The 22,987-nt window shown below is 36.3% G+C and overlaps 1 protein-coding gene across 2 annotated transcripts in view; it reads right to left on the reverse strand.

Annotated features, from left to right (window-relative positions):
• Nucleotides 1-501: 501 nt before the first annotated feature.
• LOC149787668 (synaptonemal complex protein 3-like) overlaps nucleotides 502-22,987 on the reverse strand; it is a 114,335-nt gene continuing 91,849 nt past the window's right edge. For both annotated transcript variants that reach the window (XM_089975623.1, XM_089975624.1), the window contains exon 8: nucleotides 502-724. In XM_089975623.1, coding sequence (XP_089831749.1) covers nucleotides 671-724 — 54 coding nt within the window. In that variant the 3' untranslated portion in view covers nucleotides 502-670. The remainder of the gene's footprint in view (nucleotides 725-22,987) is intronic.

Consider the following 22,987-nt stretch of genomic DNA (forward strand, 5'->3'; position numbering starts at 1 on the left):
AATTTTAATTTCTACCTGTCATATACCTGGAAAAAGACTTGTGTTGCTACTGGAATTATTCATGAATACATCTAGGGTCAACTGAACAAGTTTTGGGAACTTTCTAAGTTTTCTAAGAAGTAAATACATGTAGAATAATTACTTGTATTTTACCTGTTGTGTTACCTGTTTGCACCTGTATTTTAACAGTTGTAATAGATATGCACAGTCAGTTAGTCATAAAATTTGATTTTTAACCTTGATTTTGACACCTTATCCAGCCAGATATCTTTAAAATTGGCAAAGTTATGTTATTTCAAAATCCACAAGCCATTTTGCTTTACAACTCCAAAGTTACTTAGTGTTGAGGACTCTATGCCCCCAAAGTTATTTAGTGATGAAAGGGTTAATTATGAATATGGCAATGAAGTAAAATGTAAATGTTTATATCTGTTAAAGGGACCACATCATAGCTCAGAATAGTTGGCAAACCTCAAGAAATACAAGAACGATTTCTTGAAATACAGTGAAAACATTTAATAGAATATTTCAACAAAAATGAATATAATTTGAAAAAATTCATACACATAAAACTGAGAAACTGGGATAATGATTATATGAGCATACAACATCAGAATGAGTCCATGATTCCTGTTTCACTTTATATAAAGTGTAAGAAATGATGTCCTGGTTAGAACAACATGGTCTGCAGTGATTTTCTTACATTAGCCACCTCTTGTTGTTGCTGGAAGAAAAAAGAAAATAACAATTATTTTTTTTATAATGCATGTACCTTAATGCCCTAACATATCATGATATGCATGATATTCTTCAATGTTTCAAAGAAACGAATAACAGATTGTAATATTAACTTAGTAATTTCATAAAATATATTTGACATATAAACTGACTTTAAGAAAAGGTTTCAAATACAGCCAAACTCTGTTTTAACAAAGATATACTTGAATATAAAGCATCACGTGTACTAAGTATATTTTTTGCCATCCCTACCTAAAATCCATTTTACTGTCATGTAAGAAAGCTTCATTTATTTGTTTGGGTATAAACATTTTTGAAATTGTCAAAGAAGACAATTTCGTATTTAAATTTGTGGATTTGCAATTTGGTATTTAAGTCTGTGAACTAACCACTACAAATGCCCAATACGATGGTCTAAATAACAGATCATGTAGATGTACCTTAATAACTACTTATTTGGTTGTTGTGACCACTCTGGTGGCCTAGTGGTTAGTGTCCACCTAAAAATGTGACTCTTTTACTCCCAAACCCCTTATGAGAAACACAATTTTCAATAATCTTCAAATAATGAAAAAAGAAAAACACCACTTCAGTATATGCCTGTAACATGTAGCATGTACAGTGTGATCCCGCTATAGCATCCTCCGTTATAATATGAATTCGAATATAACATGTTTGTGGTGTGGCTCACAAAAATTTCATATACATGTACTTTTCTCATACATGAAATTTGTTTCTTGTTAAAAGTATGAAAAGTAACGTGTAAAAAGTGTATTATCATTTTTGGGGAAGAGAGAATTCTAATAATAAGATGATCATGGCATGGCTCTTGCAATTCCATACACATGCATTTATCTCATACACAAAAATGTTTTTCTTCTAAACATTTGAAAAATAATGTGTAAAAAGTATATATATAATTTAGGTTTAAAGTGAAGAAATTCAGCAGTACCAGGAAAGGAAACCACAAACTTGATATAAAATGCACTGGAATTTATATATTGTTACATAAACAAATTTATTGTTCATGTTGACTAACCACCTCAACAGTGCCTTGTTATATCATAATCCACTTATTCTGACATCTGGCCTGAGTATTGTATGCTCTAAGATCGCGGCATTTTTGTTTTAAATAACATTTCTGGCAGCGGAGATCAATCAGACGAAGCACTATTTCATTATGGATCTTCTGGATGAAATAGTATCAGATTATCAACCACTTGCTAGTAATTAATATATTTATTTTGACTGACCTCTCTGTATGTGGATGGACAGTAAAATTCCTATACTTTTCACTCACTGAATTAAATCCTTTATAACACATATTTTTTAGACATTTTTTTTCTGTAATAATCCCTGTCAGAACAGAACACCTGTGTATTCCTCATCCATTGGCCTTTTTAAAAAACTTTCTGATGCATGCGTGGAAGGCAGCATTAAAAAATTAAAAAACAAGATGGAAAAAAAAAACAATCCAAAAAATCCAAACTGAGATCTACTTGTTCATCTATTTATGCTACCAAAATCAGCCACAATTTACCAACTTTTGAAAACAGGAAAAGTAACTGCCACAATCGACCAAATGAAGGCTAATTCCTTGTTTTGAAATGAACCCAGATATTTTTTTTGCTGAAATTCAAAGAAAACTGATCACCTTTGAAGCACCAATCCTTCTGCATAAATACTAAACAAATGAAGAAAAAAATCTATCTCAGTCAATGTTCTAGAGTTATTTGATGTTGCTGCCGCAATAAGAAACAGGCATGTTTGGTCCTCCAAAACTGTCTTTTACCAGTAATTTCAATAACACATGCACAATTCATCAGAGAAAGCCAACTACAATCTTCAACAGAAACAAATAACCTTTCATCAAAGAAGTCAGCACCAAAGTTAAATAGAAACAATGGAATCTTATAGAATATTACTTTTTCCAAAGCAACTGAAACACATTTGTTGTACCATGAAAGTTTCACTTTTGCAGAAATAAAATGTTTATGGTAGCTACCAATGGTGACATAAAACACAATTAAATTTCCAGTCTTTCGAATCCATATACAATGGCTATCAAGTTAGTTGAAGATGGGTTATCTTGCAAAGATGTTTGTGAAACTTTTTAATTTGTTCAAGTTTTCATTTCCCTATCAAAAGCTCCATCCCCAAGGTAACCTCAGCAAGAGGTTTCTGCATCCAGCTGACCACAATCTAGGCCAATTTAGAACATGTACATGTAGCATGTAAAGAGCGACTGCCATGTACTGCCTGCGCCAAATTTAGTGAATCATTAAGTGACAATCAGGTATAAATAAAAATGAGGACTAATTTTTGTTATAAATATGTGTTATTTGTGTTTTCTTAGTGATGTGATTCATATATTAAGTTTATAACATGCAATCTACACTTGTGTCATGTTTACCCCGACCCAGAGTAGCCCAGTTGAAACATGTATAATCAAAGTAATTCTGACAGGCCATTGTTTGATGTCAAACAATGCCAAAGGCTAGCACTAATCCGTTACGTAAGATTGTTGTGGCTAGAATTGAAGAGCCGGACATAGGAGTTGCGAGGCCGCCGATAGCCAATTATCACCTAGGTGTCAAAATGTTTCCAAGATCAAAAGAAGTTGCCTGAAGAAGTGGGAGTGTCTTAACTTCTTTCCCTGCAAACAGACAGACAGGTTGAACTGGCCACTAAGACGATTGGACAGGGGCACAGCGCCACCCAATCAGAATCGAGATAGGGGAGAGACCTTGATTTGGGTAGAATGATATCCCCGCGTCTTCCGGCAACAGTTAGTTCGCTGAGAGAAATTACCCAGAGGAGAGGTTAGCGTAACTCCGAATAGCCATTTGTTATTGGCGGGAAAATCTAAGAGTGGGAAATTCTAAGTACAGAGAGCTTCAAATAAGGTCAGTTTGATATTTGTTCGGTCTTTGTGGAATGCAACTGCATTTTAATTGTAGGTCGTATGTATAGTTTATTATTACTAGAATTGTAGTACGAAGAATATGTTTTGTTAATATGTTTGCATATTTTGAAGAAATGAGTTGATATTTGTAAAGAATTATATAGTTTGCTAGCCGTCGTAAGAGTTAATATTGTAATTCGCTATGTGGGTATTTTATAGTAGACTAACCCATGTGTTCATATGATTACAGATTTTGCCATTGTTGAATATTTGTAATGTACAGACATGCGTCTGATTGTTGTCAGATTGTAGTACGATGAGATTAAATATATATGTGTATATACTGACGTGACGCAATGTATTGATGTCCGTATAACAATTCGCTGATACCGTGTTATTACGCCATTGTTTACCCTGCAAGAAGTGTGTGGGAATTTTGATGTGTATGCATGCGTGACCGAAACAGTGATAGCTATCTGATGATTAATTGTCGATATAGTGTGAGGTGAGATTTGATAAAACATATGTTAACGCCTTGTGGTTTTTCACAGGAAGCTTTGAGGGACAGACCAGTTATAGTTTGGTCCCGTAGTCTTAGATAGAGAGATGGAGGAAAAGAGAAGAAAGGAGAGAACTCAGGACAAGTTGAAGTCTAGGAGCGAATTGGAGGAGGAGATAGTAGAGACGGAGGAAAAGAGAAGAAAGGAGAGAAGTCAGGAGAAGTTGAAGTCTGGGAGCGAAATTGGAGGAGGATATAGTAGAGAGGGAAACGGAGACAAAGGAGGAGTTAGAGGAACGGAAAGAAGGAAGGAATCTGCGGGAAAGAAATAGATGAGTAGATGCAAGAACAGGGGGAAAATCGAACTCACACTGTAAATCACGGGATGAATTAGGCTGTCACTTGGTCGAGGGAAAGACAAGTGATTGAAGTTATCGTTTTAAATTATCACATTTATTAAACTGTTATTGATTGAATTTCATCTTAGTGTTCTCTATAATTTAACCGTCGGCATTGCTGACTAGGGGCTCAGAGCTGTAAAACTACCTCGTCACTAATTTAACTTTCTAACCTCACGAGCCAGGGTGGAACTTTCATCATAATTTAATTCAATTATATTGGAAGAACCCCACCCCAATACGTGCAAATGTCACAACTTGAATTCATGATTTATTATATACATGTACAGTACTTTATGGATTATGGATTGTACTCTACAAATGTAAACTGTCTATATACAGGTGTTTTTTAGATTAGTTTTTTTGTCTTCATTTAATAAAAAATATTATATCCAATTGCACCATTTTCATCAGTTAACTGACTTGGTTGTTAATAACATGGTTTAGTCTATAACACTTTTGGGTTCTATGGACCCCAAATACCGTGTTATAGTGGATCACACTGTATAAACAGTAAACAGTCCCGTTGGAGCTGATGTAAAACTACCTTCTGGGCATTCTAAACAGGAAAATTATAAGGCAAAAGTCTCAACTTGCTGACAATAACTAGAATGATGTGTTAAGTACTTTGAAGACTGCAGTGGTTGAGCCCACTGTGCTGATTTGCATAGGTAAACTTCATGATGAAGTGGAAAAACACAACATAGATAATCAAAGATATGTTAGATGCATGTTGAAAAACAAAAGTTAAAACATCATTTCCTTGAATGAGAATATTTATGCCATCTGTATTAAAGAACAATGAAAAGTTTGTAAATAAATGCAACATTTCTTTAAGTCAGATTTTACTCCATATATAAAATGCAAAGCATGATTATTTCAATTGTAAGAACAGTATTCAAGTGTGATTGATTTTTTTAAAATGGCGATACAGGACGCAAATTAGCTATCAGCCAAATCCAGCAACAATAAATTTCAAAACTGGTTGATGAATTTTTCTCTATGGAGCACACAAGCAAGGGGAGGGGGACATTTACTTCTTTGCACATGCTAAATACAACATACATGTATCAACATACATCATTCCTGTCTACAATGTCTTTCAAAATAGGAGTACCACCTGTATGTACGATAGTTGCCACAATGAACAGCTGAACATTTAGGTTAGTTCTCTTTGTTATTATTCATTATCTTAATCTTTTAAAATACTAACTATTAACTGACCCATGCTTTTCAGGATGATTTTAGCCATGAAATATATTGAGTGAAAGACAGTAACAAGCACATGCTCATGTTTGCACAGCTGATTTGTTTTGATAATGAGTTAATGCCTGTACTGGACAGAGTTCTTTTTTTTTTTCTGCTGTGTTACCTGTACAGCCCCCATTAAACTTGAAAATTTCACCCCCACCCCATGATATGGCCTGTCCCAAATGCGAAGCATCTTAATTTTTCTACGAAGACAAGTATATGTCGGGAAGAGACTGCATCAGATGCAGTTTTTACAATGCTAACTCTATGTTCATCAAGAAAAACTAGTTTCTAACCAGATTCATTCAGAGAATCCAGCAAGAGTTGGGACACCAGTACCATCCAGGGCCCTGAGTGGTCTAAAGTGCTCTCCGTTATGGATCACCTCTGTCTGCGTGGGTTCGAGTCTCGGATTCAGCCAACTTGGGTATGTGAGAAAGCTTGCCAGTAGCTTCTTGTGGGTCGGTGGTTCTTTCTGGGGTTTTTTCCTGGTTCTTCCTCCACTATTAATACTGGCCGCCATGTATAGCCTATCACGTGCTGAAAAATGGCGTTAAACCCTACAACAACAACCAGTACCATCCAGTCTCAAGTGAGTGCAGTGAACACTAATAACACTTTCATTACCTTCAAACCCCCTAAGGAATTACTGAGAGCAGCAAAGGCTTCATATAATTAGCATATATTTTGCCATCCAATAGATATTAAAGACAGAAATTTCTTGTATGATTTTATTAATGTCTGTGTTTATGATCATGTGTTTGTACATATGTGTCTATGGTGTTGATATATGAAAATAATAAGTCTACCAATTATTTTTATATGTAAATGTGTGTGTGTGTGTGTGTGATTTGGATTTTTAACGTAGCTTTTTCAGTCATATTGCTACGATGTCTGCAGTGTGACAGTTTATAGTGATGTCTAGCACTGGGGCATCATGCCGCAGACATGTAGCCTGATGTCCCACCCAGTCACATTATCCTGACACCAGGCTGACCAGTCCTAACACTAACCTCTTAATGCTGAGTGCCAAGCGAGGCAGCGGTTAGTACCATTTTTGTAAGTCTTTGGTATGACTTGGCCGGGGACTGAACCCATGACCTCCCGCATCCAAGGCAGACCCTCTAACCCTTAGGCCACCCGAGCGGTTTTATATGTAAGTATTAAATGCTTTGAACAAGACAGACAAGTTATTTTCAGAATTGAATTTTCAATGACCTTCTAAAGGCTTATAAAAAAAGTTAGTTAGCTTATTCTCAATTGGACAACATTAATATGTTTTTGGTCACAAGCACTGACCCCCTTTGGGGCCTCAATACACACTTTTTGAGTCTCAAAAAAACACAACACTATCTGGGAATATGGTAGGTATGGTGAACTTGATAGCTAATCTAATCATCAATCAGCAAGTCTTCTTTTTAAGTGTACCTTTTTGTTTTTTTTATACAATTATTCAACAACATGCTGCCTAAAGATAAGATGTGTTTTAATTAAAGGTTAGATCTTATCAGAATTGAATTCTCAAGCAGAAATATGTCATTCTCAAGCAGTCATGCATTTTTTTAGGAGTACTATGCTATTTATTTGACACACATGAAAACTGAATTGTTTACAACACCATCAGTGAGGTAGGAATCAAAAAAAAAAAAAACAGGAATGTTCACTTTCTAACACTGAAGCATTCTGGAAACATCATGAGCCTGTAGCTAAAAGTAGGAAGTAATAATACTGATTAATCTGACACATGAACCCTATTAGGATGATAACTTAGGAATAAATATGGAAAAATATCCTGTCTGAATTTTAATGATGGATCTATGATGGTCGATGAAGGTGATAACAAACTATTTAATTCAGGACAAACTGTTAGTTTCATGTCAGAACCACGATTCCTAATTTGAATTGATGTGATAGTGGAAAATGATAGAGGATCAATACTTGTCAGACATATATTTTGCATCATTTATTGAAGAGATTCATGGTTCCATTGTTTTAAATGTATTTGGATAATAGAATGAAAATCAATGCTGCACAATCCATACAAGACCTTTGCAAAATTATGTCTATTTGAGACCAGAAAATATTCCATTTCTTAGACATCTCTTTGACATATTTTTCACCCTCTACAGAAGTCTTCAAAATGTGGGTAGGTGGGTGGATCTAATTTTATTGATGTAATTCCTGTTACTATTGCACAGCCGATACTTTTTGGAGTTGAAAATACTCCAACCATACGATGTGAATTTGTCCTCCTATAAGGGTGAACAAGAAGATTCCTTAACACTGAATTGCCCCTGTGAAACCCTGTACTTTTGATGGCTGTGTGGACTTCATTCTTTTCTAGGAAGCAGCTTAATTTTGTGGAACATCAGTGCAGGGTGGGAGGAGCGAATCTCAACCCTTGCAAGAACAAATTCATGACTTCATGAACACTCATGAACTGTTCATGAATGTGCATGAACTGTTCTTGAAATGTTCCTGATCACTTCTGCAACTGAGTTCATGAACAAATATTCATCAAAGTACCACAACTAAGTTCATGAACATATCGATGAACTTTTATGAACCATAATAATGACTTAAAAGTTCTTGAAACATTATGAACATGGTTGATGAACAATTCAAGAACTTTGATGCATCACTAAGATATTCATTGAAAATGTTTATGACATTTCTATACCATTATACACCACTCCCTCAATAACTCGCGCCCTGATAATTCACGAATCCACTTATAAAGCAGTGTCAGATGTGGATCCGATTTTTTAAACCCAAAATATCAAATTTAAAAGTAACTCATACAATTCTTTTACATTTCTTTCCAAACGACATTCCTAGTACACCGCAATTAACGATATGTAAGGAAATTTCGATCAATGACAATGTCACTTACGCCGAGTGGAGGCAGTACTTTAATAAATAAATACAAATAATTTTTTTATCAATTGAAATTTGGGTTCTAGTTCCATCTTTTAGTTCTTTTTAAGTGTAATCGTCATAAGTGCAATGTGTCCTCTTGTAATTAAACGTAAAATGCGTCAATCTACCATAACAGCTATGTCCGCGAGCATTTCTCTGAAAACCTAATTAAGTGCCGACCGTGTTTTGATAACTGACTTGCAGAAGTATTTGTTGTATTGTTGCACTGAATTAAAAGCTGGCCTTATTTATACTGTCACGTTAATTATGTCTTTTGAATAAAAATAAAAAAAGGAGGTGGAATAAAAGAAAAGTTAAAAGGCATAAAAATCGGACTAACTTAAAATCCAGCAGCCTTGGTTGTATGTCGGGCGAACTCACTTCATTTGATCAATCGAACACCGTAATAAACGTTATTGTGTATGTAACAGAAACGACCTTAAATTAACTGACTCTCTCATAACCGTGATCAAAGATAACAAGGCAGCAAAGCGAAAAAAATACTTCGTAAAATAAAGAGCTTGATTTCACAGATACTGACCATTGTGGGCAAGCGAGTTACAGAGAATTCTTGAACTGGCATTTAGAGATATCTTTAGGGATGATAAGAAGTTTCGATGTAGATGTGTCACAAAATAAATGTCGCATGTTTTTGAAAAAAAAAGGAATCTTGTTTGGTGGTGTATCAACAGGTAGTCTAGTTCCCAAATTGTGGACTACTGATTTGGCAAGATACTATTAAATAACACTACGGGAACCAGACTCATCAAGAAAACAAAAAGCAGTCATGTAATACACAATTTTTCACGTACATGTGATGGTTGTTCAAACCAGTTGGAACGATCTTTCATATGTTGGATATTTTAAGAGAAAAGAAACGTTACTTAAACAGAATTATGAACAACTTCATTAGAAAAAGCGCATTATTAAAAATTATTATTGATGTGATTGTAAAATGAGGATTCAGTCATTAAACAGCCCAGTTCCCCAACGCGCCCCCCCCCCCCCACGGATGGTTTTCTCGATGTCAAAGCAATTATTTTCAATGTTTGGAGGTCCCTTGGTAGCTCGTGCCTCGCTTATAGTGCGGTCAATGTTTGTGGACCCTGTTGTGTGCGGGTTATCGAGGGAGAGGTGTATTCACAAAATGTTCAAGAAAATTCATTATACAAACTTCCTCACAATACCTATGAAATATACATTTAGATAAATAAATTAAAAAATGAAATGAATACTGTATTAATGTTCATAGTGGTGTTTTATTCAATACTTGTGTACTTAACCTGAGTAGTTTCTGATAACTTGAGTAAATATGTTCTGGCCAGCATGAACAAAATATGCTTATTATAAAAGCTATAAATGACTTTGTTCTAATGTTTTCATCCATTACTATAATAAACTACATACTCTGTAGACTTTGAACCATAATCCATTGCCAATCTGCCATAAAAACTGAAATATGTACACAATGATTATCCTGACTGGAGAGCAGTGAAAGAAGACGTGACATGATTGGTTAATATACATGCGCTATTTCAGCAGCTGAGTCTCCTTTTCCCACAATCAAAGGTGCATGCAAACAGTTCTTCAATGTCCAAAAAGCACGAACAAAACATGTCAGCTCTTGTCGAATGGACAGAAGAGAATATTTTCAACATCACATCCTTTAAGTCAATAAATCTGACAAGAAGAGATTATAAAGAGTATATAAGAAATGATTTGGTAAGAGCAAAATTAGGAGCAAAAGTGTACCCTGCCAGGATCATCTGAAATTCCAGTAAGTATCTTGGTCATTCATGATTATTTTGGTGGAAGTTATATCAATATTTTATTGGTAATAATATGTCATTATATTAGCCGTAACCAAATTAACAGTGAGTGATTTTTTTCATATACAATTTTTGAGCTGCTCTTCAAATTTGTTAAAGTCGAGAAACATTACTCTGCTTCTTACTTATTCTAAATCATACCTCCCCATTTGATTAAAGGCACTGCATCTACAATAGGAGTTGTTATGTTTGGTATTGTTTTCACTATTTATATAATCTGATGTAATTTGGTACATAAAAAAAAATAAAAAAGTGGTTATTGTGTCAAATTGTAAAAAAGAATACGAACGTAAACAGCAACTGGATGAAACCAGAAGCAATATGCATCAGGTGGAGTCGAAGTAGATGCATTAGTGACACTATGCCACAGAGGTCTGATGTTTCATCAATCAGATAACAACATAAATTTGTGACAACATGAAATAACCTTATCTGTACTATAAATATGTATACGGATAAGGTTATTTTTTGCAATGGTTTTTACTAAAATTTTTGTCATATTTCATCGATAATACATCAGACACCTGTGACTATACTTACAGCTAGTCAGCTACAATTAAAATAAAAGGTCAATGAAACCAGTGACAAAATTCTCCAAAATAACAATAATGCCCAGGAAGTTGACCATAGACTTTTTAAAATCATTTTTTTAAAGTGTAAGGGATTGAATAATTTTGAGTTTGATCATAACTGTTCTAGGTAAATAAAGGCAGCTGCAATAATAATGTGTTAAAAACTGAAGACAATGTTGATCAGAGGTAATCTGTATTAATAAACTAATTTTATCTTTCTTTCAGATCTGACAGGAGAGAAGTTAAATATTTAGAGAATGAATTTGGTAAGTTAAGGAAGAAAATTTTTAAAACTGAAGGATGCTATGGCCAAGATGGAAGAGACAATTAGTGACTGCCGCAGCAATGTGAAAGATTTAAATGGTGATCAATGGAACAGTTCAAATAGCAGATGGACACATTCAGTAGTGACAATGGGCAGGAGGTTATGAAATTGTTGGTCCTGAAGATCTTCACAAAAGAAGACTTATCTGACAGGTCAATTTCATGGAAAAAGTCAGGGAAAACCCCAAAGATAGCCACTTGACGTGTGAAAATTAATGATGTTTGAACAACTGGTTAAACACCAATGTCCCTAAATCTCTCAAAACATTTTCATAGAACATTACTGAACATACAAAAAGTGTTGCAATAAGTAAAATAAATGAATATCAATTGTCAGTTTACATAATCCTTGTTGCATCTTGGAAATTTATCTGAAATTCGAGAAGATTGTTTGTTTTTTTTTAAAGATAACACTGGTCAACAGTGAAATCATTACTGACTTGAAAAGGCCCTAATCTGTAGTATTTTGGTGTGCCGAACACGAATATAACCGTGAAAAATTTGTATTGGCTCTAGTTTTGAAGATATTCATATACCTCATTTTCTATGTTTCACTGTGTAAATTTCTCCAGTAGGACTGCAGCAACATCCGGAATAATGATGTAACATTGCATAATACCATCATGCTCACATCATCCACAGTTGATTGCATCATTTTCTGATGCAATGCAATACTAATGCCATGCGGCTGCTGAAGTAAGTTGACGTCAGCAGTGTACTATACATGTGTAGGCCTATTATACTAATGCCAGGCGGCTGCTGAAGCTGACGTAAGCAGTGTACTATATAAAGCCCAATCAGATAGGTTCAGCATTTAAAATATTTTAGACGTTGTGCGAGACAGTTCAAGCTACTGTTACATAAAACTTATTATTTTATCCATTTACGTACAATAAAGAACAGTAATGCCTCGAAAGTGTGTTAATACCGCGGACAATTTTTGCTATATTTGTGGGGAAGTGACATTTGCCAACCAGAAGAAAAGTATCAATTCTCAAGTGAAGAAGGCATATCATCTTTACTTCGGATGCAAGGTTGGTGACCAAGACAAGCCTTGGGCTCCGCATATATGCTGTGCTACATGTACAACACAGCTTTCACAGTGGTTGAATTGCAAAAGGTCATCAATGCCGTTTGCAGTCCCAATGGTGTGGAGAGAGCCAAGCAACCACCTAAATGACTGTTACTTCTGCTTGGTTCCTCCTCTTTCCGGCGGAATAACGAAGCGAAAGAAGTCGAGAATAGTCTACCCAAACATTCCGTCTGCATTGAGACCAGTTCCACATGGTGAGGGACTTCCTATTCCAGAACCTCCAGCAGAATATTCTCTTGATTCATCTGACGAAGACAAAGGTGAGTCGACCTGTTCTTCTCCTGGTCCATCAGCATGCAGTGATCCAGATTTTCACTGTGGTGCATCATCAACCCCACACAGAATAACACAGGAAGAACTAAATGACCTGATTCGTGATTTGGACTTATCAAAGAACAAGGCAGAATTGCTAGGATCAAGACTCCAACAATGGAATCTTCTAGAAGAAGATGTCACAATTACTGCATATCGAAAGCGCCACCAGCAATTGGAGCCTTTCTTCAGAAAGGAAAGTAATCTGATATTCTGTTCCGATATTGAGGGCCTCATGAATGCTTTAAAAATCACTCATGACCCACAAGAATGGAGACTATTTGTGGACTCTTCGAAACTGAGTCTCAAGGCTGTGCTTTTGCACAATGGAAACATTCTTCCATCTATTCCAGTAGCGTATGCTGTCCACATGAAAGAGACATACGATAACTTAAGGCAGCTACTGAATTCCATTGAGTATAACAAGTACAGCTGGCACCTCTGTGGTGATTTGAAGGTAGTTGCCCTTTTAATGGGACTGCAGCAAGGATATACAAAATACATGTGTTTCTTATGCGAGTGGGATAGCCGAGCAAGGGAAATGCACTACATGAGGAAGGAATGGACTCACAGGCAGAATGTAGCCATTGGAGAGAAGAATATCCAACACCCAGCTCTGGTTGAGGCTCAGAAAATCTTGCTACCACCCCTTCACATCAAACTAGGTTTGATGAAGAACTTCGTGAAAGCCATTGACCGGACTTTGCCAGCATTCCGATACCTGCATGAAAAATTCCCTCGACTCGGCGAAGCAAAGATTAAAGAGGGAGTTTTTGTGGGTCCTCAGATTCGAGAGCTTTTCAAAGATGACCGGTTCAACAACTTGCTGGAAGGTGACGCGAAACAAGCATGGAATGCTTTTCGCCTAGTTTCTACAAACTTCCTCGGAAATGTTAGGGCAGAAAACTATAAGGAACTAGTAGAAGACATGTTGATGATGTATAAGAAACTTGGCTGCAATATGTCTCTAAAGATTCACTTCCTTCATTCCCATTTGGATTTCTTTCCTAGCAACTGTGGTATTGTTAGTGATGAACAGGGCGAACGTTTTCATCAAGATATCGCAACAATGGAACAAAGATACCAGGGAAAATGGTCCACTACAATGCTGGCTGACTACTGCTGGACACTCCTCAGAGATGCTCCCGAACAGCTGTACAAGAGACAGGCGAAGAAATCTAAGATGTAGTCAATGACTTGATTTTTTATAGGTAGGCTATTACAGTTGACCTTTTACTATTGGAATGCATTTCGGTATGTAAACATTAATTTCTTGCAGATTACAAAAAAACTAGAGCCAATTTTGCAATTTGACTGTCATATTCGTGTTCAGCACATAAAAATTGATAAGAATTGACTAATTTTATTTCAGTAACATGACTTTTGTAAAAATTTGTTGTCCAGTGTAATATATGTTGCATTTTTTACTGTTTTCAAACCCCCAGGAAGAAATGCTACTGTAGGTATTTGCCAGTTCTTTATATAATAAAATTTGTTTTCTTGGAACTGTTCATAAATAGTCATGAATCATTCATAAGAAACTTTGTTTATCATAGGTCATAAAACAAGTTCATGCACTTGTTCATGAACAATGATCACCAAATTTGTGAAGTTTCATGAACTGTTCATTAATTTAGTTCATGAATATTTCATATACTGTTTGAGAACTGTTGTGAAGTGTTGGTTCATGAAAAGAGTTCATGAATTCAAAATATATGATCTGGCCATTATCAGTTCATATCAGTTCATGCATATTCATGAATAGCTCATGAACCTTTTCATGAATTTTCATGAATGATTCATGAACCCAGTTCATGAATAATTCTTAAATAGTTCATTATTTCAAAGGGGTCAGGCAAGAGCAACAGCTAAGTATTACATCATTAAAATTAGTTTCTCCCCACCCAAACAACATTTTAATATCAGTAATACATAAATGTTGCTATTGCACAGCTAAATTTGTCAGTTTGGTGGGAGGATGATGATCCCACAACCAGTAAATAAAAAAACAAATGCAAGAAATACTCACTCTCATTGACAAGCTGGATGCTGCTGATGAAAGGAATCTTACTTTCTTAGGGATGACAATTGGGCCCATCAAGAAGATGTCTTTGATTTAGTGGGCTAAGGTGCAAAGGAAAATGGAAGAGAAAGACGTGAATGCCAAAATGCGTCTTTCTTTACATTCTCCAAAAACTAATAAGTTATACAGGTCCATCAGGCAGCAATGGCCTGAACCTCATGAAAGACATGTCTTTGGTAAGGGATCTGACTGCTCTCTTGACAGTTAATGCAATCCATCTTGAAATAGCAGAAGCTGAACTATCATTGAACCTTTAATGTTTAATTCCTACCATTCCTTCTCCCTTTAGAGCCTGCCAAATAAAACGTAAAGCTCTAATTGGACATCATAGTCTATCTTGTCTATCCACTGTACAGATAAGAGATAGATTCTTAAGTGGGAGTGGATTCTTACTTTGTTCTAGTAAGACCTTGGAAGTGTCCAGAGCAACATCCAGCAGTGGTGGAGAAGCTCCACTGTCAAAGCTATGGACAGAAACAACACGTGCCTAAATATTTTGCCACTACTTCCAGCAAACAATGATGAAGCATTGGCAACAGGGATTCTTCACTGAGCAGGCTGAATGAGGCTGACAAAAAGAGGTCAGCATGCATGCCTATGGTTACTAGTGACCTTGCCTTTTGGTCTAAGGATTCCAGTTTTCATTAGAAAGTGAACCCCACAGAAATGCCCACTTGAGCCACTTCAGCATCCAAAGCAGGATGTTTAGGGGGGCCAAAAATGGGTATGGTATGAAACTCCTTAATTATGACCAAGTGAGAAAGCAACAATAAATCCGGTCGCGTGGTTGACCCTTGAAAGCTGATCCAAACGAGACAGTTTTAGAGTCACCAGAACCTGAAGGTTTGGGACACAGATTGCTCTCCCCTCACTGGCAGCCTTGCTGCAAGAACAGGACTCAATACTGTTGCCAATACCTATGTGACCAGCTCTCTTCCTCCTCTGACACCTTAGCTAATGGATGACAGAAGACAGGTGACCCACAGAGGGGGGTCACTACCTTGGCCTGTTCTGTGTCAAAAAGGACGTCTTCATCCCATTCTCCATCTGGGAGACAGGTCTACAAGACCACATGCATCTGTTGCAAGGGAGACTTGATGGGGAATGGGAACATAAACTGATGGCTAGAGAAGTCACCAGATGGAGCTAATGGACTGTCCTTAGCAATGGAGTAAGCAGGTGGGAGAGGTTAACTCTCCATCTTCCTAGATCATGTGGGTGGATGAAAGTCCATCTCCCTCCCTCTTTTTCTTGGATCTAACTTCATAAGACACAACCTTGCTACCATGTGGCCTAGGTCCAGAAGTCTGTAGCTGCATGTAGGTAAAGGGCCACTTGCTTCCTTGTGGTGGAAAGCCCCATACCCCATTAGGATTAGGAGGGGTAAATAGACAAGGGGGTGCCAATCCAATCCTCTCCCCCAATCTGGTGTCTAAGCTAATCTTTAGTCCCTCAAAGGATGAAATGGCAGTCGGCAAATTGGGATGAGGGGTACTTGTCCCAATCCCTATCCCCAAATACAGGAGCTATAAAGTCCAAGCAAATATCCATCAGGCGACTCATCTCTCTAGGAAGACCCTTCCCCAGGTATGAGACTTAGATCTGAGCACTCCCCTCATGGGGGACGTCAATACTGTTGCTAACAAATGTTCTTGAAGAGATCACCCCTTGTCAGTAAAATAAGGAGGAAAGTAGTGTCACAAAAGTAAGGGTAGAGAAGGAAAAAAGGTGGCCAAAGTTCAATATTGTCTTAACATTCAAATATCTACAGCTCTTTCTTCCTGCGCCATTCTGTTATAATGCTACTGAAATCAAAATGCACAAAAGTAGTCTCCTCTAGTTGTATAAGCAATAATCTGTTCATGGTTTCCGAGGTTAATCTGTTCTATACATGTGTATAAATATTGTTCTGTGATAAGAACCAGTTCAATAGTTTGCTATCTAAAGGGATATGCATAGCTAGCTTAGCCAGTATCAACAAGGTGGGAAACCATTCTTTATGGTTTTTATTTACAATTTTCCACAGCTCATGTATTATCTACTGGATATCTCTACTCTGAAATAAGATTTCTACTAACATGAGCTCTGCAAAAGTTTCACTTTCCTGAATCAGTGCTTTGCTGACTACTATGCCAGATTTCTTGTCTATTCCATAATCCTTTATTAGAGTTTTAAGTCCATCACTGTCATACTCTGCCTGCTCAGACTGAGGTATCTTGATCAAATGAATATCCTTACCTTTTAATTTCTTTTTAAATTCTTATTTATTCAATTTATCTTAACCCTTAGCCTATCTGGAGGGATAGATAGTTTTGCAGCACAAAGACCCTCTGTGCTGAATTGTTTGAGAAAATTAATGAAAACTGCACACTACTTTTAAATTTACTGTTTTAATTAGGCTTGGTATTCTGCTGTTCTACATTTAATTTCAAAACACCTTTTTCTAGGTAGCACATATTTCAAACATGCATTTGTACAACTTCCTTGAAGATTGCAATATTAGAACTATTACAGAATGCTGCCAAATGTACCAATAAAATTTAGATTCACAACCATTCTGAAAAGCCAAAGTTCCCAGATGGGTAGTTCCCTATCAGAACAAAAATGTGTCGTGACAAGCACTAGGAAAACTCTACTTGCAACATGACTTCATACACGAGTTGTGGGATCGCATGAATTGTGCACAATTTTTACGAATTTGCACACTTGGGAGACCAGTGATGTGCAAGAAATCCCACAAATTAATTTAAAGTTACACATATGAAAATGCACTCTGCACAGTATACAATTTTTATTCAGCTGTTCACCCTTAAAGTGATTATCATGACCTGTCATGTTTCATAACTGTTTACACATCTGGGTTCTTCGGCTGGACATGAACGGATTTTAAACTAAATTTGATTGGCACATTGGGCCTCGGAACAAACATTCTGTTATAGTTTGAACCTTGCATCAAGGAAGTTTTACCTGTTTATAATACAGGCTACCCAGAAAACACAAAATTACTGAGCGTAGTTCATCTTTAGAAGACTATTTCGTCTGGAAAATACTGGCTGTTGAGAGTGATGAAGGCAATTTACTTTTAAAGAGTGGAAGTATATTAGATAATTGGAGCTGGGAAAGTGTTACCAGTGAGTGATTTTGAACCTGAAAATGGTGTTAAACATGAGCCTGATGTACATGCAGGATGGACAAAAACAGATGGCATGATGGACAACCCCTCATTTCAGCTGTATTTCAAAATTAAATTTAGATCCCCCAAACTGAATAGGTAAAACTATTAAAAAGAATATGACCCACACACAAGTCTGAGACAACATCACAAGATGCATGTGGTACATTCTAAATGCATTTGTTGAAGCAAACTAATATTAACAAACATTATGTGCATACCTCTCTCAGGGTGGCTTGTATGATGATTATTACACAGAAATGTTATAAGTTAATATAATCTGTTTGAAAAGTCAATACATTTATTTAATTTTCTGTTTCCTTATTGTTTCTGCATAATTCAAATTTATGTATAATTTGTTTGGACAATGACAAAAACTAAACATTTGTGGGTTGCTGTAGCAGTACCTCCCCCTTTTGACTCTAGTTAATTATTGTTTGTTTATGCATTATTGCACTAGAATTTTGTATCAATGCACCAGTAATTATATTTCATTTTGCCTTGAAATTGTACATACCCAACTCATTAAAATGTGATCTCAGTATGACAAGAAAGAACAACAGAGTTTGGTTTGAGCTAGCGAGCACATCTGCATACCGGTACCACATGTACATTGAAGGTTTGAACTTGCGCTAAATGAAGTACATCCACCGAATTAGGTATATCCCTTGGATTTGAATCATAAGCTCCACTACACTAAACTTAAATAATATCTCCAAAATACAATAATGAAGTTTCAGAAATAATGCTTAAAAAATTATTGTAATACTGTAAAAATTGAGTTGTAGTTTGCTTTTGATGTAAGCAACCATACACTCCATTTGACACAACTATGGTAATCGTGCTAATATTATGGAATAAAAGGCAATTACAGATCAAAGTACTGGTATAGCTTGCAAGACAATATTCCCTCTTAACCAACACCAGTTTCAGGGTTTTAATGATTAATTGGCCTGGACTGCTGTTAGAGATCAAAAGTCAAATCTACCAATTATAAACAAAGGAGACACAGAAACAAACCAGCTTTCCAGTGTGTGGATAGTTGTGATTTTGTTCAGCCAAATTCAAACCAGCCAGTGAATTATGAAATCTTTATTTACTGTTATTTAATTCATGTTGGAGAAATCAGAGAATATGCACATGCTGAATAATAAAAAAAACAAACAATCATAGTACATTTAGCTTATAACAGGTTTTTCTTACATGCACACAAGTCTTGTGAAACAGAAGAAAATAAATATTTCTTTCATTTACTAAGATTTCCAGTCATTACAGGAATCAGCAACAAAAAAAAGACTCTAAAAATTTTAAAGTTTAGATCTTGGCCGGCAGATATGTTGACCTGTCCTAAATTATTTGGTTTATACTGGAGTACATATCGTAAATGCTGAACTATGGCTGTTTCCTCCTCCCTATCCTTTTTGTTCTATTCCTCCCTTATTTTTGTGACAAGGGGAGAGCTCTCCCCTTTAGATGATATGGCAGGTTCTCCGAAATGAGAGGGTGCTGCTTCTCCGCTTGGGAGGTCAAGACTTGCCCTCTGCCCGCACAGAATGGGAAGTCTGTGCTGTCCCTCCCAAACAGAAGGGTGCAACTCAAGCTCCACCCATTTATTACCTCCCTTTGGAGGTGCCCAATAAGAGTTTCTGGAGAGATTTGGGTAATCCTTCTCCGAGACCCAAGGGACTCTGAGAATGAGAACCCTGAAAATTTTGAGGATGACAAGAAAAGGAACTTTCTTCCCTGCCTTATTAGTTACACCTATTGTTCTGCAAGGTGCCAGACCTTGTCAGACCACAGACTGCGGAAGAGACAACTATCTGTCTTCTTGTGGCAAGTGCAAGATAAGTTGGATGTGTGTCCCAGGGGAACTCCCTGTTACCACATCTACCCACACCTTGCTTACACACTGTTCCTAGCTGAAAAGAAAATTTTAATTACAAAAATTTCTAAGCAAACAAAAGCAACACAAGGAATGCATGGACTTAGTCTATCCTAATAATGATAATTTTGCAACAAGTCATCTACCTGGGATTTCTAACTTTTAAATTTATTTATTAATGTGTTTATTTCTTCCTTGAAAAGAAAAAGGAAGTAATGCCAAGCACACAACAGAAAATAAAATACAAAACAATTATGTGAACCAGGCTTAAAAAGTGGGTACGATTGCTAATATAACAGGTAACAATCAACAATAACTAAAATTGATAGGGAAAATGTGTCTGAAAACTGAGCATGTAATATGAAGGAAAAGAGTGGTATGTGACCTGCTTTATTGTGTATTAAAAAAGCAAAATTCACAAGAGAGGAATGTGAATTAGAAATGAATTGTAATAAATAATAATATAAATCAAGGTGAATCCTTAGACCACAATTATGCAAGGATTGGAAGTAAAAAAATCACAAAATACCTACCCTAGCAAGAAAAGGCACAACCAAGTTGTTTTTCCTTTAATCGCTAAGCCCTTAATGGGAAAAGAATGATAAAAAGCAAAGCATACACAGATTTGCAAATGAAAAACTCTTGAAAGAGCTTAATTAACTGAAAACAAACCTGAATATCTGACCAGGGTATAGCCAACTGTCTACTAAGAATAAACCACTAGTATAGAAAATACGCTTGATGATCCAATGTTCTGGAATCTACTGGTACACAAGAATGGAGGAACAAATTCTCGTCATAAAGTTGTTTTTTTTTTATATCTGAAATTTTTTTATACCTGAAAAGTACTGACTAAGCAACAGCAACAAGTCTGGTACTACTGATACAAAAATATATTACCATCAATTTCTTCCACATATGAAATATTAAAGTCAGTCTTTTTTTTATCCCTGCATGGGAATTAAAAAGTCCATGGTTCACTCTCAAGATTTTTGACCAACAGGTCTCAATGACCTTAACTTTGGTAAAGGTATGCAATCTTGAACAAGACTTTCTGTGCAGAAACCATTTTCTTATTAGACTTACAGTGACAGTGACCTTTAGCTACTAGACCCCAAAACTAATAGGCTTCTTGATCCAAAGTGCAAACCACATGTTTAGTCAAGGAACTTACTACAGAACGAAAGTTATTCTGCAAAACCCACTTTTCTATGAGCCACAATGATCTGGACCTTTGACGTTTTGACCCCAAATTCAACAGTCCTCTTTCATACCTTAAGTACAAGCCCTCTACAAATTTTGGTCAAGATAAATTATCTAGAACTGAAATTAGTATACAAAACCATTTTTTGTTCTTTTCATCAGAGTGACCTGGAAGCTTCCTTCTTACCAAACATGCAAGTCAGCCACAGATTTTGGTAAAAGCACTTAGTCAAAAATGAGATTTTTGTGCAGAAGCCATTTTTTTTTATAGCTCTACTGGTCATAGACAGAGGAGCTAATGGCAGGCATGGACAACTTCCTCCATGGCGCAGGCTGGACAAGTGATTTTCAACTCATTAACCCCTGGAGGTATTTGTCAATTTTGCCTGAAATGTGAGCAGGAAACACATTTTGGGGGCTATTTCTGAGTACATCCCAATACATCGACTTCCAAGAGATTTCCCATGAACCTAATGCTAATCATGTTAGAAACAGAAGGGTAAAAATTGAAGTCCTTTTTTTTGCTTAATGGACCCATCATTTTTGTATTGAGACCACTCTTTATTCCAAATGCACATCCAAATGCACATCTTATTCAGTTCAGACTGGTCTGCCTTAGATCTGAGACCAAAAAGTCTAAAATCCGGACACAAAATCGGATTCCAAACATGGACAAATTTTGGGTAGAAAAATAAATCGGGCCCAAAAATTTGGTTTTTCCCTTTGTATTTTGTAGTGCAACTAGAATAACCAGACTATTTCGTATCATTATAGAGCTACATTTTTATCTAACTTTCTATAATACCACCCACTTTAGTGTATCATACATGGCCTTGATGCTACACAGCTTGGCAGCAGGCTACTATCTCCTGATGCATAAATGTGGCACCTGAGGTGTTAATGAGTTAAAGCCACACCCTATGATGTAAATTAATGGACAAAACTAAGTCAAGCAGGTTACATTTTGCCCACCCTTGGCTTATGGGATTGTCTGCTGTCTATTGCCTCTCTGGCTTCTGTCAGTAATCCATTAGCACAAGTATGTTACTGTTACTCCTCTTAAACTTCTTGTGGGATTGCCTCGCAACTTTACACACACATTCATTCCAAGGTCTAGTTGGTCATAAATGAAAATGGTGCTACTCAGTCAAACAGTATGGCCACCACAGTAGCCACATTAAATATTTTGTCATTATTATTCCTGAATGGCCAGTTATATCAATACAGAGTTTTCAATTAAAAACTTCTTATGTCTAGATGGTCCTAAATGAAAGTGGTGTCAATCTGCCTTTTAATATGGCCACCAATGCAGCTATTTTGAAAGTCTTGTTATTGCTGCTCCTCAGTGGAAAGTCGTATCAACATGAACCTCTTGCCAGAAGACTTATTAATTCAATATGGACCCAAAGGAAAATGGTGCCAACCTAACATCCAATATGGCAGCGATCTTGAAAATCTTACTATGATATTACAATTTTTCATGAATAGATGGTCATAGCAATATAGAAGTGTCATCAAAAGACTTCATATGTCTAGTTGGTTGTAAATGAAAACGGTGATCTAACAGCGAAAATGGACATCATAGTCATCTTGAAAATCATGCTATTGCTACTGCTACTAAAGTCAAATCAACCTGGTATCTTCACTTATGGTGCCTAGTTGGTCTTAAATTAAAATTATGCTGATCTGACATCAATACAGCCATCCATGGTGGCCATCTTGAACATCTTGTTACTGCTACTCCTTCAGAATGCATGGTTGTATCAACAAAGGGTTTTCACCAATAACCTTCTCACAGTATCTAGCT

This window comes from Sinohyriopsis cumingii, chromosome 11 (assembly GCF_028554795.1).
Source record: "Sinohyriopsis cumingii isolate HCF-2022 chromosome 11, ASM2855479v2, whole genome shotgun sequence".
In the NCBI taxonomy this organism is placed as follows: Eukaryota; Metazoa; Mollusca; class Bivalvia; order Unionida; family Unionidae; genus Sinohyriopsis; species Sinohyriopsis cumingii.